This window comes from Varanus komodoensis, unplaced genomic scaffold (assembly GCF_004798865.1).
Source record: "Varanus komodoensis strain SLA01 unplaced genomic scaffold, ASM479886v1 scaffold9, whole genome shotgun sequence".
Taxonomy (NCBI): Eukaryota; Metazoa; Chordata; class Lepidosauria; order Squamata; family Varanidae; genus Varanus; species Varanus komodoensis.
Genome location: NW_025336598.1, coordinates 28,947,833 through 28,965,295, shown reverse-complemented (window position 1 = coordinate 28,965,295; position 17,463 = coordinate 28,947,833). Strand labels below are relative to the sequence as shown.

The following is a 17,463-nucleotide window of genomic DNA, read 5'->3' as shown; positions in this document are numbered from 1 at the left end:
TGTTGGCCTCCCGTTCCCCTTACCATTGCCCATGCTGACAGGGGCTGATGGAAATTTGTGTCCAACATTTGGAGGGATAAGTTTTTTTCTCAATTTAATTTTTTCTCAATTAATTTTTTTCTCAATTTAATTTCAGGGGTAGGAAAACTGAAATTAAACCACAACTCACATTGCCAGCCATATCTTAAACCTTGTCCTAAAACAACCCTACTTTTTTCACTACACTTAGGAGCCTTTTCTCATCCTTTGATTTAGAAGCGAAAATCCATTATTCTCTCCCCTGCTGCTTTCCTTTTCCAAGTAACAGCTGGCCCATTTGCAAGAGTGTTCTGATGGATCAATAGTTTCTCTGCCTTACCATTTGTGTTCATTTTAAAGTTCATTCAAAGCTTGATAACCTTTTCCTGATTATGATCAATTTCAATAGGACACATGAAACTGATTTTATAGGGATCTACAGCTGTCTCACACACACTTTATCATTACTTGATGACAGTGAATGTGCTCTCACAGGTACTACATCAGGAAAAAAGGAAAGCACAGTGAACTGAGACTCAGACTATGATGCATAAGCAAAGAATCTTGTTAGATCAGCAAATTCAGGAAGGTTTTGCCCCTTTTTAGCTGATATTAGTTGATTAATATGGGTCCTTAATTTGACTGGGATCCATAAATAGTCAAGACTTCAGTAAATGGAATTAAGCTGGTATGGTGGCTTTGGTTATTTAACCTCAAGCATAATATGCAGCTGGAATAAATTTTAATGGACCATGAACATGATCTGCCTCAGAAGTGAATTTAGTTGATTTAGGCTTACTTGATGCACCACTGTCAGAGTCTGGCCATACCAGACCCAGACCCTTGGAAAAGAGAAAGGGGAGCAGAGCACCACAGTCAACCACTGCACTGCCAGTAATTCTGAGGAGACCAAGCTTCCTATAAAAGCTTTGGACTCCAACATTCCTGCCTGGCTGAAAACCAGGAAAGGGCAACATTCCCAGTTCCTATATAAGCCCTCATTCTGAATCAGGCAACAACTGATACAACAGCTCTCTTGGGGCTCCTTTCCAGGCTCCTCCTCATAGTCAGTCAGTGGCTGGGTTTATTCTGCTCTCAAACAGCCAGTGTGGCGTAATAGTTAGTGTGCTAGACTGGGACTGAGGCAACTCTGGTTCAAGTCCCCACTCAGCCATGAAGCCCACTGGGTGTCTTTGTGCCAGTCACCAACTCTCAGGTCAACATACCTCACAAGACCATTGGGAAGATAAAATGGGGGAGAAGAGGATCATGGGCTCCTTGTAGAAAAAGGTGGAACATACATTTAATAAATGCCCACCTCCCTTGCAGGATCAGGGAATGAACAACTCTCTTCAAAATATTCTAGCACATTTCTGCATAGGACATTCAATGTCTGACATCCACTTTAAAAGCTGTTGTCCTACATGGAAAATCTCCATTCCAGTACCAGTGGCCATCTGAAATGCTTACTGCTGACCTAGAAACTCTCCATATTATGGGCTCCTTGTATCAGCCTTGGTCCCTGACCTCTATTTCTAGCCAAAGACAAAACCTGCCCTTTGTTTCCCATCTGCCCATGTCTCAGCATTAACTCCACTGACGTCTATTTTCTCTTAAAAGGAATTACCTCAGACCAGAATAATTCTGCTTTGCCAACTTGTGAATCTGACTTTTAGTCTCAGAACATGAAATGCACACCTATTTTATAAGAAGTACACAAAGTATTATCCATCCACAATGGTGAGATACTAAGGCATAAATGGATTTCATTCATCTCCTATAATCTTTACCTACCTCTTCCTGCTAAAGGGACCATTGCTTCAGAATGGTCAGATGTCTCTAAGCTAAATCCTTTAATTGCAGACAGCATGGAAACAACGACAAAGGAGCTGTATGGGGAGCAGGTCCTATTATCAGGATTTAACTGAAAGCCAGTAGCACACGCACAAGTGAAGAGTCCACCAGGCACAGGCAGGCACAGATGCTGGCAAATCCCAATGTTGTTACTGCAGCCATTTGAGGAACCAGCAGATTCTAAAGCGGGAGAGACACATCCGTATCGAAACTGAAATAACCCCCATATTGCAATCATCCAACAACAATAACAAAAAGGAGTGTGTTTGTGTGTGCTTAAAGAGAAAATAGCTGAACTTATAAAGATACTCCCTGCCCCCTGCCACATGCAAAACATCAGTGCCCTGCTAGAAAGTGGTATATTTGGCAATAGTAAGATATAGAGCTGTGGTGATGGGATTCTCTTCTCAGGAAAGCCCACTTGGAATGCTCTCCACCCAACCTTAGAAGACTAGGGGAAATATGCCTTGCTAAGATGGGCTTTGGGATCTGCAGTGCTGGACTACTGCCTTATGTTTCTTTGTTTTCAGTAAGTGAGATTTTACTTTAGTGTTGACTTATAGGTATTTGGGGTTTTTTTAATTGTAAGGTGCCAAAGGGGCATGAATTGGCTGATCTAGTGGTGCAAAGCCTGTACAATTTATCTAAAAAATGTATAACTGAAATAAACTGCTCCAACTGATGCTGCTCAATCTGAATGGCTACTCTGGCTGCAATTCAAAGATTTGATCCCTTTTGTCTATAGAGTTCATAAATTAGGAGGCAAAATTGTTCTCTCTTGATTTTTAAAATCATTATTTAACACTACCTGTTATTAAAGCAAGATGCTTGGGGCAAATAAATCAAGTTCATTGCAAAAGCTTTCACAGGTCACACCATAAACTCACTGTCTCGGTAATATACTCGCAGACATTTCAGTCCTGGAGTGTTGTCTCTCAGCACAACTTTGTTTCCTCCAGTGGACTTGTCAACACGCTCAATGACCTCATAATCCCGGTCAGTGTAATACAGAAAAGAATCATAGACAGCCACTCCCCATGGGTGAGACAGGTGCACAACCAAAGTCATCCGATTAGTGCCATCTACATTCCCTCGTTCAATCTAGGAGATTAAGGACACTGATAATTACAAATGACAATGAAGTCCAATCCCTCCTCACTTACGTATACATCTGCAATAAACGAAGTATAACATGTGTCGACAATTCCCTTCCCCACCCATTCCTTCCCATTACCTGAACAATGTTCAGAGCCACCCAAAGTCAACTCAAATAAAAAACATTTAGGATTCAATCCTATGCACAGTTAAAACAGAAAAAAAACATAGCTGGCAGGGAGATGCTGAAAGGTATAGGGCTTTTTTTCTGCCTAAATTAAATAGGATTCTATCTTTAGATGATATAAACAAAAACAACAGTTCAGAGGAAGATAGTTAACTTTAGTTAAATCAGGGTTAGTTCCTTGTATAACATTATCAAAAACATACATTAAGGTCAGTATTTATCCACATTTCTCCTGCAGAAGGCCAATTTCTCTTCTGTTTGAGAAGAAGGTGGATTACTACACCATCAGTTTTAAATGCAAGGCAGACAATGTGGTGTAGATATTTCTGTTCTTATGTTTTAGGTTTTGAGCTGTTGATAGAGATTTGCAAAAATTATAAAGTTGGGGCTTTGGCCTGGCATTCTTTAAAGTGGCCGCATGCAAAAATGAAGGTTCTTAAGCAACTAACAAATATAAACCAAAGCCCTTTCAGCTGCAAAGAGACTCCAGGAAAGGATGCCTGTGATGTCCACTACCCTGCACCTTAGATATGGAATGTTTTCCTGTGGTTTTTCACACTAATTGAAACATCCAAGGCAAGCAAGTTAGGCATTCATACAGTAAAATGGTCCTGTTTGTAGATGATATGATCTTTGGCATAACTAATTGAAAATAAGCAGTACGGGGAATGTTACTGCTTGAGGGAACGCTTCTGTTACAAAACTAATTACCATTACTCAAAGGGAAGTACTATCAATCTATTTGTTGTTGGGCAAACCAGTCTAGAAATTTCTCTGTGTGTGGGACATCAAGAGATGTGGGATTCTCATCCCTGTGGCTCCATGAATTAGTTCAATTCCGCTATCAGTTCTTATCATTCTGGCATGCAAATTTGGAGTTAAGATATGCTATCACAGATAGCCAAAATAGCTACTGTAAATATGAGTATTATTTTTTATTTGTTTGTTAGATTCATATCCCACCTTTTCTCTCAAAGTGACTGACATCATTCTTCTCCTCCAGCTCAAAATCTTATCTCCACAACAATCCCTGTAGGATAGGTTGGGCTGAGAGTCTGTGATTAGCCCAACGTCACACAGTTGGATCCATGGCTGAGTGGAGACTAGAACCAGATCACTTGGGTCCCAGTCCCATGTTCTTAACCACCACACCACACTGGCTATCCAGTTATCCAATACAGTGGGATTCTGGGAATATATTTTTAACCACCACCACATCCTTTCTTTCCAGAAAGAGTCATACACTCATTTACACACTCCTTTCTTCTTTCAAATAATTCCAATTCATCATCCTAGCCAAAAGGAACAAATTATTATCAGATTCTATCTGGCCAGGACAGAAGCCAAGGCTGAAGTGAGTGAGCCTGGGCAAACCTGGAGAACAACAGGCAATGGGCAGCCCCTGCTGAACACCACACCACGGGCCAGACACAGTGACAGACCTAAGTGCCCAGTAAGTAGAGTCACTTTACCTACTAGGAAAAACTGGCGGAAAAAATGGTTCCTGGTTTGTCTCCACTAACAAGAGTGCTGCATCATTCAGAATTTGCAGCACAAACAATTTCCAAGGATTTCAACACTGGACAGTAATTAACACTTAAGCCCTGCTGAATATCGGGGGTCAAATCACTGTACATCTGAACAGGCATGTGTAGGATTGCTCTGTTCCGCTTTTTTTCTTTTAACTTTGAAATATCCTTTGGAAATTGGCTATGCAGAATGTATTGCAGATGTATCAGCAACTCCATTCTGAACACAGGTAACCAATTCAGGTCTTTTCCCTAATATTAATCATCTCATCATGCCTACTTTAATGCAGGTAACTCTTCTGCTACATTAGGCAGCAGGACCCAGGTTCACCAATACATATAAGCATGCATGTGCATACATACCACTCCCGTGCTTGTGACTGGCCAGTACAGCTTTTGCTCCTTGATATCAATGGTGATAAACCCTACATGGTCTAGATTACCAGTGAAGAGGGTTCTGATATCTGAGCCATCCATGTTTGCACTGGCAATCTTGGCTGGGACCCCACTGTCAGTTCCTTGGTCTGTCCAGTACAGCTTCCTGCAACACACGTCATCTCATCAATCAAAAATCAGGTGTGAGAATGCCTGTGAGGGTTCTCAGTAACCATTCTGCAATCCTAGGCATTCAGACCAAGATACACTGTCCGCCTGGTGCCGTCGTTATTTGTTTTCCGGCGCCAGGCGAAGACCTTTTTATTTAAACGTCATTTTAATTGTTAATATTTATTTATTTTATATCTCTGGCCAGGTCGTCTCAAATTATATTGTTTTTATATTATGATTATTTATTTATTGTTGTGAGCTGCCCCGAGGCTTCAGCGAATGGGGCGGCATAGAAGCTTCCTAAATAAATAAATAAACAAACAAACAAACTGGACATAAGCATGCACAGAATTGCATGCATATAGATATATTAAGCAATCATACATGGGGCTACAGTGTAAGAAACAGGATTTCTCACTCAAGCCGATAAGAACAACAACTCTCCTCCTTTCATAGTAACACTAGAGTAGCATCCTATACCACCACTACGCCGCCACTCATTCTGTTGCACCTGCGCAACAACAGGGCAGCTGCACTTCCTAAATGTACCCCGGAAGGAGTTTGAAACACTTATTTCTGGAATGGGAAGCTCCACTGCCAGACAACTAGAGACAGGCTAACTTTGTCCCCATCTTCAAAAAGGGGAAAAATGAACCTGGGAACTACGGGCCAGTTAGTCTGACATCAATCCCTGGAAAAATTCTGGAGCGAATGATTAAAAAACCACTCTGCAAGCACCAAATATTAAACCATAGGAGCCTACACAAATATTAAGTTTAAACTTAACATTTTATGCAACCAGTAAATATAGTGAAAGCACACAACTTTTTGAAGAGTAAGTTTTATAGACAATCTAAAAGTCATCCTAATTAGGACAGGGGCAGAATCCAAAAGCTTATAAAGAAAAACATTCTTGGATGCAATCCTATGCATAGCTGGCTGGGGATGATCAGTAATTGCAGAAACCTTTTTCTGTCTAGAAAAGTACAGGATTAGAGTAGGGTGACTGAAGTAATAGATCATTCTGTCAGTTTGCAATGAAGGGAGGAACAGACTTGGAGTTTTGATTCCACTGTGATTTAGAAAGAAGTTCCATTAAGGTAAACAAAGCTGGCTTCTATAGAATGAGTTTTGGATCAGGGAGCAAAGAAAATAAAACTGAAACAATTTGCTAACTCACAACTCACCCTTGAACGGGATCAACAGTTAAACCAATTGGTCTTCCAGATCCTCTAGATGTACCATCATTGGTTATCAGTGTTTTTCGGTAGATTACTTCGCTATGAAGCTTCAGGACCTAAAGAACATAAGAAGTCTGCGTATATGGTGCAAAAGTTAAGGAAGACACCTTAAGTTACAATTTCAATGCTTCTTAATGCATGGTTGAATTTGTAAGCACCTTAACTATATTGGTAAAACATTTTAAACCCTAAAATTATTGTCCTAACGTTGTAATACATACCTCAATGGACTGTGTGTCAGGATTGCTGTAGTACAAGTTTCCAGATATCCAGTCTAAAGCCAGGCCCATAGGGGTCCCAATAACAGCAGCTGGGGCAAATGTTGTCCTGTTTGTACCATCTGACTTTACTCTATGAATTTCACCCTTAGAACAGAGTTGAAAATATAAAGACTTAGCAGAAGGAAGAAAACCATGCACTATTTTCTCCTAACAAATGCATACTGTAATGTTACAAGCTCTCGAAAGGAGTATTTCAGACTGCTACTTCAGCTGACTACAAGTATAAAAAGAATGAAAAAGAGTACTCAGATCTGATATAGTGTGGCCCTATACTAATCTACATAGCTCTACTCCATTTAGAAATAGGTCCCATTGGACTGAATGGGATTACTTTCTGAATGGCACTGTACTGAGCTCAGTGGGACTTACTCCCAAATAAGTATGCACAGTTGGATTATTTCTATTTACATCCCAGTCTGAAGTAAACATGTGGTAGCAAAAGAAATGAGGGAAGAAAATAGGGTAGAAAGACAGGAAGGCACCAGGAAAGTTGGGAGGTCAGCCTTCCTAGCTCCTGCCTAGAGCAGTTTCCCCCAGTCTGATGCCCTTCAGATATTATGAATGTCAGCTCCCATCAACCCTAGCTGTAGCGTGGCCAATGATCAAGGATGTTGCAAGTTGTAGTCCAAGACATCTGGGAAAACCAAGTTGGGGAAGGATGGTCTCTAGGTAGGGATATACAAGAATTCATTTGCAAGCAGAATGAAAACTTGATTGACTTTTTCTAGATTCATCTTGGCAAAAAATCTTTCCTTCTGTCCGAAGTATCACCTCAATCCATCACAAATTGACCCCATTCATGGAGTCTGGTGGGGGATTTTTAATGATGGAAATGTAGTCAAATTGGATTTTTAAAAATCTTAAATTTGTACAAATGGTTTTTTGTTGTTTGTTTGTTTAGTTTCCCCAGTCATTCACAAGTACCCATATTAAGTTGTCCAAAGTAGTCTTGCCTTGTTAATTTGAACAAGTATGGAGGCTGGAAAGTAAATTTGTGCAGATTTACACATAGAGAAGTAACTGCAAGGGAAATTCACACAGCTACTCTGAGAAAAAGTAGTAGAAAGATTAAACTTTCTTTTCTGGACTTGCTAGGGACTCAAGAAAGTATTGAAAGGGAGGTAGACACTGTCAAGTGTCAGTTCAGCATTTAATATCTGAATTGCACACATGGGTTTCTCCTTTGTCTTACTATTATTTTCTCCCAAGTCTTAGCCTACATACAGCCTTGCCTTTTCAATTTTCTTGTACTTTACATAGTCTAGTGCTTCTCTTGACAACTGAAATACACAAAGACATTAACTAGACCAAAATATGTATCTTGGACAGCTGCATCTGCCACCCAAACATAACAGAATTCTCCATGCTGCGTATATCTACCATAGTATCCATTTCTTCCACTAGATTTACAAAGCACAGGCTTTCCAGTTGATAGCCATAGAAAATAACAGCATTTACTCACTGGATTTTCAACCCAGTAGATAAACTGTTCCGTATCGTCAAAGTCAACATCATATCCATTCCGAACTCCTGCTATAGGAACCATGGCATCATTTGTCTTTTCCTCAGGGTTCAGAGAAATGCCATAAATTATGTTATCTCTTACAGCTATAAGGAATGGTTGTTCAACTGTAAAACAGCAACATAAGCAGCAATGTTTCAACTTTCCATGCACTGTACAGACAACAAAACAAAATTCTGTTGTCTGTGAATTCATGGGGGCATTTAAAAACATAAATGTAGGTCACAGTCACTGAAACACAACTGGGTACCTAAGAGTATGCTTTACATAAGGTTGGATTCTTTGTTCACCTACCCAGTGTTATTTTTTCTGACTAGCAGTAACTGTAGAGCTCAGGAGCCAGAGGTTTTTTAATCTAGTCAAACTGAAGGCTGAAGCCTTCAATATGCAAGGCATGTAAGTATTATTCCACTGACGTTACATAAGCCATAGTGTATCAGAGCACTCCTGAGAAACATAAGAGTGCCAGTTCACTATTCAAGTCCTATTGGTTTCAATATGGGCTTAAGGACACCTAATTCCCTCTGAACTGGGCCTTTTAACTTCTATTGCATGTTTTCAGTATATAATACAAGATGTGATGCTTTTGGAATGTGGAAATTACATATATTAAAATCATTCTGGCATGTACTTTAATTATTTTTCAAATAAAATGCCTACTGAGATTGCTTGGTGGTACAAGCAGAACTTTAAAATTGATGAATGAGTAAGATATATGACAGAGAGGATACCAATAAAATATGGGCACAATTTTTCCAATGTTCTCAGGAATATGATCAAGAATCTAGAGAAGCCTTTATCTGACAATAAAAGATTTTCTAAATAAATAAATATTTTCAGCTACAGCACTTATGATCCCACCTCTCATGCAGTTCACGTGATCAGGGGAGAGAGTCCATCCAGAACGGCAGGCACAAGAATAAAAAAGTGGCCCTGATGAAGAAAGCAAACACAGGTGGCTACACGGAGATCGATCACAAAAGTTGGTACCTGAAAGATAAAATTGGTAAATTCAAAAAACAGCAAAGTAGCATGTTATGGCATAAATAGGTGAAGTTATGCAAGACCGCTGGCAGGTCATGTCTAGATTTCCAACTAGATTGCCTCTGCACCATCTCATAAAGATTCTGATTTATCTTGAGTATTTCTCTTTTGGGGACAACAGTGGAGCTGCTTGAGGCAAGCTTCTGAGAAGAGCTTCCCCTTGCTGTTTTGTACTCATGAACTATATACCACTTTTCTTCAGCAGACTACTCTTAAAAAGAGTTGGTTCTTTCTACTCCTGATTTCAGTCTGAGCAATAAGGATGTCAGCATGAGGGTGTGTGACTTCTTTAAATTGAAGGATAAGGAATAACAAAATAAGGAAAAGGAATAATAAAATAAGGAAAACTTTTATGTTTTTGGTTGGCACTAATTCTTTTTGAGAAAAAATATTAATATAAATAAAATCAATCCCTCTCAAAACTAGCTCGTGTGCTCTCTCTCTCTGACACACACACACGCACACACCCCACCACCACCACACACAATGCGAAAGGACAATCACTACCAAAGAAAAACACTTTTACGTTAAGAGCATTTAAAAAAAAAATCCAGTGAGCTTTATTTCGAATGTTGCTAAATTTGTTCTATCCATGCATTGTGGGGTTTCAAGCACTTTCATTCTATTGTCTGCTCATTGATTGCATTTTTTGTGAAAATGCGTGCACATTTGCAGTAATTTAGAGTTGTGCAAATTTACCCTTGCCGAAACATGCAAGTCTCCTCCAAATATGCAAATCCCCTGAAAATGTGCATTGTCATATTTTAGCCTATGGAGGAAATGTGCACTTCCATCTATTTCATCTATTCTTACATATGATTTTGTATAAAACTGAGTAAAATTAAAACGCAGCCTGTGAGTCCACAGAAGTCAGGAAAAACTGATCTACTGTGAAATCTGCAGGTTAGTTTTTTAGAAATTTAAACTAATTTATTCCACTGGAGATCTCCCTGGCATCCCAGCCTCAAAAAAACTACCAAGGCTAATTCTTATAGGCAACAATATACTGAGCATGAACCACAAGTAATTTCAAGCCTGTATCACAATTAACTTTTAGAAGAGAACAAAGTTTATTTAATATCATGAGGGTTAGGGTTAGCCACCTTCCCCAATCTGGTGGCCTTCAAAGACATCTGGACCACAACTCCCAGAATTCCATTCCAGCAGGGCTATCACTTGGAAATTCTGGGTGTTGCAGTCCAAATCTGTCTTAAAGGCACAAGGTTGAGGAAGACTGGTCTATAGGATTCTCAAGTACTTTGGTCTTGGTGGTTAGTATGACCACCATTACAGCTGAAAGAGTTCAAGTGTTCACTTAATGTTTAGTAACATTTATACTGCCTACGTTGCTTTTCTGTTGCCAGATTAGCTGGCTAAGCTTACCAGTAGGCTGTTTCACAGGGTGGACTGCAACAATGCCCAGAGGTTGGTGAATATTATAAATCATGACTGTTTGATTTCTTCCATGCCACTTGTTGGCTCGAAGCACTCGGTGGGTGTATCGGTCAGTCCAGTATACAAAATCTTCAAAAAGAGTGAGTGCATGAGGATGCCGCAAAATCTAGAAAAGGTAGGCATAGGGTACATTTGTATTGTTGCTGCCCAGAAGTGGCACATTTCAAAATGTGGTTCTAAAACAGGGCTAGCTCAAGCTATAGTTCCATGTGATTTCTAAGCAAAATCTACAGGCTTTTTTTTTTTTTTTTTGGTCAACCTCTAAAATGCCCCCACATGACATACTGGTCTCATGCTTTTTCCCAATTGCAGTTAAACCACATATGTGGACGGTAAACCATATGAAATCCCCATACATGACCTGCTGCAATATAATGGTGACTGATGGACTTGGGAGAGAAGGTCCTCAGGTTCAGGTCTCTCTCAGCCAGATTTGGTGAGACTCACCTTGGCACAGTGTAATACAGGGACTGGCCAGCTAGCATTTGCATAGTATGATCACCTATTTCCCCCCTTTACTTGATTTGTTTTCATACCAAGTCACTTGCCACCACCTGCCGCCTATTGTTTCCATTGTAATCACAGAAATCAATGTAGTCGAGATAGGCATCTGCAAAATACAGCAACTTGTTGGGGTAGTCAATGGAAAGTCCATTGGGCCAATAGATCTTATTACTGATGATGGTGGTTCTCAATTTGCCGTCCATGCTTGCTCTTTCAATTCGAGGATTCCGACCCCAGTCTGTCCAGAACATCACATGAGCACTGTGAAAAATAACTGATTAATGATGACAGGAAACAACATTTTTATACAAGAAAGGTCAGAACAGAATTCAGAAATTGCAGAGGTTTATGGTAAAGAACCCATCTGCCTTTGGTTCTGCAGCTTTCCCAAAGGATAAAGATCCAAGAAATGGAAATTTCTCATTTCTGCTTTATAGAAATATTGTGAGATTGCAATATCTGGAGCTTTTTAGCTTAAAAAGGTTTATGGGAGGGGAGATAATAAAGGTGCATAAAGTTAAACATGGTGCAGAGAAAATGGCAAGAGTTTTTCTCCCTTTCTCAAAATAACTATAGCTCAGCTCATTCGATGAAACTAAGTGGTAGGAGGTTCTGGACAGACAAATGGAGATACTTTTTCCACACAGAACATAGCTGAATTTTGGAAATTGCTACATAAGATACAGTGGTGGCCACCAACCAAGACAGATGACTAGACAAGTTTATGGAAGGTATCTGTGGCTACTAGTCATGTTCTCTCCTGTACATGAGAAAGCATGACAGTGTACCAGTTGCTGGGGAACATGAGCAGGAAGGGGATATTACACCCATGACCTACTTGTAGGATCCCCACAAGTAGCTGGTTGACAGTTGTGTAGAGAATGCAGGGCTAAATAGGCTGTTGAATTCATTTGGCAAGGCTCTTGGGTTTTTATGCAGTGTGATCATGCATGTGGAGTATTCTGAACCCTTGAAAATGTTATAAAAGTATTATTATTTGTATCATTACTATTATTCTTCCTATTCTCAATTTATAAGCCAGACACTGAAGATGCTTAGTTCCAAATGTAAATGAAACATTAATTGTAATTAGCAAGTTAGGCCTATTTGCACTATTTGAATAAGCATGTTATAATACCCTAAACATGTTTGAAGGTTGTCTAGTTATGCTACCCAGGTTTGGAGAGCACGATGGGACACACACCAGGCAAATAAATGTGTCCAGCATGCTCTGGAGATTAAAATAAGTCATTTAGACTTATAATTGCTTAGATTATATAAACCAGGTTACTATGTTAAATAGGCAGTGTATAGAGAATTAAAATCTTCCTTTTGCTTTTGTGTAAGTTTGAAACTCCCTGATTCGGGTAGAGAAGATTAAACCATCCCATCGGCACTTTTTCCATTTAAATTCACTCCCACACAACTCATGAGTGGGCTTAAGAAAGGAGAAAAGCCTCCACTGAATGCAATAGGACCCAGTACTGAGTAAGAATGCCCAGGATTGCATGGCACATCTCTTTTATTCAGTAATTTTGTATTATACTGCCCATCTCAAGGAGATCCATTGGACTGGTATCCTACCAACTTATATATCACCAAAAGCATATCAACTATTATAAAATAATGCGTGTTCAGATGCAAAGGTACATTTAAAAAAATAAAACCTTACTCTGTCCTGGGATCTAAAACTAGCCCCCTTGGGTTTGTGACATTTTCACTGATCAGCACAGTCCTATGGCTCCCATCAAGTCTGGAAACTTCAATGGTTTCGAGAACATAGTCCATCCAGTAAAGATTCCGGCCTACCCAGTCCACTGCTATGCTTTCCGTTACAGTGACACCACTGTCGAACACCTGCCAAAAGCAATGAAGAACCAGCTGATGCTCTTGTTATCCTGTACTGCTGGAGCAAAACTTTGACAGACAAATAGGTTGGGGGTGAATGATATTAATAAAAAAGCTAAGGTAAGCAATCTATGTGCACAAAGGAAATAATTCACAAAACAACAAAAATATTGTTTTCTATTTTTAAATGACCTATTTAAACAAATGGCTTGTATCTGGATGCAGTTTACCATCTTGTGTTTAGAAAACAAATAAGAGTAATGTTAACAGATATAGCAATACATCAAGAAAAAGCAGGGGTCTGGTTCCACAGGAGCAAAGACACCATCCATCAAAACAAAAACAAAAGCCAGAGCTACTATCAATTCCTTAATAAGAAATATATATTTCGCCTCATATATTTTGAGCTGGAATTCCTTTATCAGGGTGGGTTATAATCTAGAAAGCAGTATGTTAATAGTAAAATTGCCAAAGCACTTACATATTGATTTATACAAAAGCCTGCAAACATCAAGAAAATTTTAAACTGATTTGTGGATCCCTGAGAACTGAAATGTGGGACAGAAATGAAACAACCACCAGTTTTAAAATAGGAATTAAAAAGGACAATACAACCAAAATTATTGGTAAAAATGATTCTAAGCTAGGAATTTATATAAACACTAGGTAGTATGTTTAACATTGTGCACAACAGAGCTCTACTCTCCATCCTATCCCTTAACGGTAGATGCACTAGGGCCATTACAGAGAGAAGGCCCTGGTGTGCTGCACTTGTCCATGTTCATCCTCTCCACTCAATGAAGAAATGCAAAGGACAATGTTTACAGTGAGAACACAGCCTCCTTCATACATTAGATGCATGAATGTGATCAAATGTGTTTCCTGGGAAGCGGTGCCACACCACTGCCCCAGGTCCAGCACAGTGTGTTCACACCAACCCCACCAACTTAACATCGATGTCTCTGAAAAGGAAAGCCAAGGCATAAGCCGGTGCATGTGCACTGGCACCCCAAGCGGCAATAACACACAACTTGTGTCCACATCCTGTAAGAGACTTACTACTCTTCTGTCCGTCCCATTCTGGTATGCACTCCAAATCTTGTCTTGTGAAATGTCAGACCAAAATATTCTCTCCGTCGCGGAATCAAAATCAAGAGCAACAATATTCCTTCCATCTCGAACCAAGGAATAAATGCGTTGTGCGTTAGAAGTTACGTTGTTAACAACAATTTGGTTGCGGCTTGCCACCAACAAGAGAAGATTCCCAGATTCTGCGAAAGAGGTAAATACAAACAAACAAACTTTTAACTAGCAACTGCTGGAGGAAATTCCAATCATAAAATTGCTACAATGGATTGGCACAGGCATTATTTCTTGGTGTGAGTGGTCTGGTCAGATTTGGTTTGAAGCAGCTTCCTATGCTGCACAAACAAAAATGGGAATGTTTGGCTCATTACATTTATGACAGGCAATGTGATGAAATTAGTACAATAGTATTTTCCTCCCTGCTGCAACCAAGAGCCAGTGCTGAGATCCTCAGAGGAACAGGAAGCAACAACCCCTTCCATTGTACATCAATTAAATTCCATGACCGGTCGATTTTAACAAGTAAAAATCTTGTGCTTGATTTCTTCCCTCCCTTCTCCCTCCCAACCCTGTTTCTTTCAGTTGCGTCTTTTAATTTCTGAGGTGTATAAGTCACTCCCGTTGCCTTTTCGGCTGAAGAAGAGGGACAAATACTATAAATAAATAAATGTGCTATATTAGCACTTCCCACTTTGGCAACATTATTTGCCATCTAGACAGAGGTTTGAGGCTCTTGCTCAGAATGTGCTTCAACATGCCATAATTCACACCAAAGCAAAGGGGAATGCCTGTAAGTATTGTCTATTCTCAGTACAAATACACATGACAATGACTGCATGCTAATTTTTAATCACTGAATTTAAAAAGTAAACCCTGAACAAGTGAACAGACATGCAACCGTTGGAGTCGCATCAGCATGAATGCATTTTCATATCGCCTTCTAAATTTTTAAAATCACAACTCAACTTGATCTCCTCAAATCTGTAACAATAAACATAATTACTAATCTTACACCTAATATATTTATAGGTGTAATATATTTAATGACTTAACAGGGTCAAATGTTACCCTCTTGCCAACTTTCGGCGTGCAACAGCTCCATTACAGAGGCCAACACACGGTTATAGATCTGTGCCTGCATCTACACTGTCTAATCAGTCCTCACCTGCTACTTTGCAAGTCTTCCCATTGGGTTCTAACACATAACCTTCATCACAGAAGCACCTAAAAGATCCTCTTTCATTATGGCAGTGCTGGCTACAAAACCCTGGAGGGTAACATTCATTAATATCTTCACAAGTTTTGGAATCATTGGCAAGCTGGTATCCAAATGGACATGAACACTGGGCTCCAAAGGGTCCTTGAATGCACTGATGTGTGCAGCCCGCATTATTATCAGAACAGCTCTCTTGGTCTGTAAATAAATGGGAAAGATTCATAAAATATTCTGCAAGGAAATCTTTCCCCTTACCTAAAATACATAAAATGGAGTCATCGCAAGTACTGAACAACAGATACTATATGCATAGGAAATGGGCTAGACAGAAAGTTGCAAAAGACTGATTGAAATTAATGAGATGTTTTAGTCATGCCTACCTTTGGGTCCCATGGATCTCAATAAGTCTGAATCCCACCCAGTTTGTTTAGCACTAAATGCTACCCATAAAATTTTATATTTAATACATTATATGAATCTTTATATTATACAACTAAAATGTTTTAGGACAGGTAAATGCTGTTTAAGCTTGTCAGGAGTTAAAGTTCTAGCTGGTATGGAAGATTTGATTTTCCTGTGGATTGTCATTTCAAAGATGCTATCTGTGTGGCACCAGTGGAGGTTTCTGAAAATTATCATCAGTTAACAGACAATTGAGAATAACAGCTATGGTTCAGCATTTTTACAAGATACAGCAAGAAAATTTAAACAGAAATCTATCCTGTCTTTTTTGGGGTGGACAAACAAAACATTATTTCAGAATCCTAGCAATAGTTTTCAGTTGTTTGCATGCAACAACTGGAAACACATAGAAAATATGATTGGTAAACTATCCACAGATTATGGTAAGATGTGAAGACAAAATTATTTTCTTTTTAGTTAATCACATAGCTTCTTCAAATATTTTCAGCCATCATAAACTAACCCTTCTCTATAAAAACTAGTTTTTTTTTCTTTAACATCAACAACCACCCGAAGTTTTCAGGATTCTAAGCACTGGATGCAAATTGCTCAAAAGAAACTTTTATTTTACATTCCATCCCACTGTAATATATGACAGGAGATCACTTTAGAGTAGGATTAGGAGTTATGATTATTTGAGGCTTATTTACATAAACAGGTATAGAGAGAGGAACACAGATCCTGAAGTTTTCAGTCTGAGTTTATTTTAACAAGGACAAGAGGTCAATTTGCAGCTGAAGTGGATGCAAAGTGAAGAGAATAATAAGGGATTATAGGATCACCTTTGCATCATCTTGGGATAAGTCACTGTAGTTGGAAAATAAATAAATCAGATGCTCTGAACATCTGGGCCTTTGGGTTGATGGAAGGGGTAGAAATAATAATAATAATAATTATTATTATTATTATTTACTAAGGCTATTCAGCACCCGCTTCCTACTCCAGCCTGTTGTGCCACTACCCACAAAAATGTTTGCAATGCCAGAGTATTTGATGACTGAAGGCAATGGGGAACTGGTTTCCTCTGCATAAATGGAAGCACATTGTGCAGGAATCTGGGGCATGTGGGGTTGACTGGAACTGAGATTTCATAAACAGAGGGCATACAGCTGAGCTAGTGAGGAGGGCCACATGGCCAAAACCCCAGGATTTCCTGCTCATCTCAGTCAAGGTTGTCAAAAGCAATATGCCTCTGAATACTAGTCAGTGAAAAGGGGCAGGTGACTGCTGTTGTACTCATGTGCTACTGACAGGCTTCCCACTGGTGTCTGACTGACCACTGGGCAGACAGAATGCAGGACTAGACCAGCCATTTTTCTGATCTAATATGGATCTTCTTGTGTTCCTGTCCAACTGGTTCAGAAAAATAAATCAGAACCCACTGCCTTTGGAACCATCTCTCCCATCCCTATTTTTTGCAAACAAGCTCTTAATTAACAAATGTGATTTGAAATTTGGTACCAAAACATGACATTAGTATATTTTAGGATCATACCTGGCTGTGGCTCATCTGAGAATGTGCATTGATTGATTAGAAAAAGAGAAGGAAGAGAGAAAGACATTAGGATTAAGTGT

At 39.4% G+C, this 17,463-nt stretch overlaps 1 protein-coding gene across 1 annotated transcript in view; it reads right to left on the bottom strand.

The window, feature by feature from the left end:
- The window catches only part of LRP2 (LDL receptor related protein 2), a 116,886-nt gene that overhangs the window by 58,340 nt on the left and 41,083 nt on the right, over nucleotides 1-17,463 (bottom strand). Inside the window, exons 20-32 of the mRNA XM_044418345.1 lie at nucleotides 17,384-17,398; nucleotides 15,376-15,624; nucleotides 14,184-14,395; nucleotides 12,949-13,133; nucleotides 11,309-11,537; nucleotides 10,701-10,878; nucleotides 9,135-9,263; nucleotides 8,214-8,380; nucleotides 6,692-6,835; nucleotides 6,417-6,526; nucleotides 5,047-5,224; nucleotides 2,760-2,973; nucleotides 1,813-2,052 (exon numbers count right to left, since the gene is read on the bottom strand). Coding sequence (XP_044274280.1) covers nucleotides 1,813-2,052; nucleotides 2,760-2,973; nucleotides 5,047-5,224; nucleotides 6,417-6,526; nucleotides 6,692-6,835; nucleotides 8,214-8,380; nucleotides 9,135-9,263; nucleotides 10,701-10,878; nucleotides 11,309-11,537; nucleotides 12,949-13,133; nucleotides 14,184-14,395; nucleotides 15,376-15,624; nucleotides 17,384-17,398 — 2,250 coding nt within the window. The remainder of the gene's footprint in view (nucleotides 1-1,812; nucleotides 2,053-2,759; nucleotides 2,974-5,046; nucleotides 5,225-6,416; nucleotides 6,527-6,691; nucleotides 6,836-8,213; nucleotides 8,381-9,134; nucleotides 9,264-10,700; nucleotides 10,879-11,308; nucleotides 11,538-12,948; nucleotides 13,134-14,183; nucleotides 14,396-15,375; nucleotides 15,625-17,383; nucleotides 17,399-17,463) is intronic.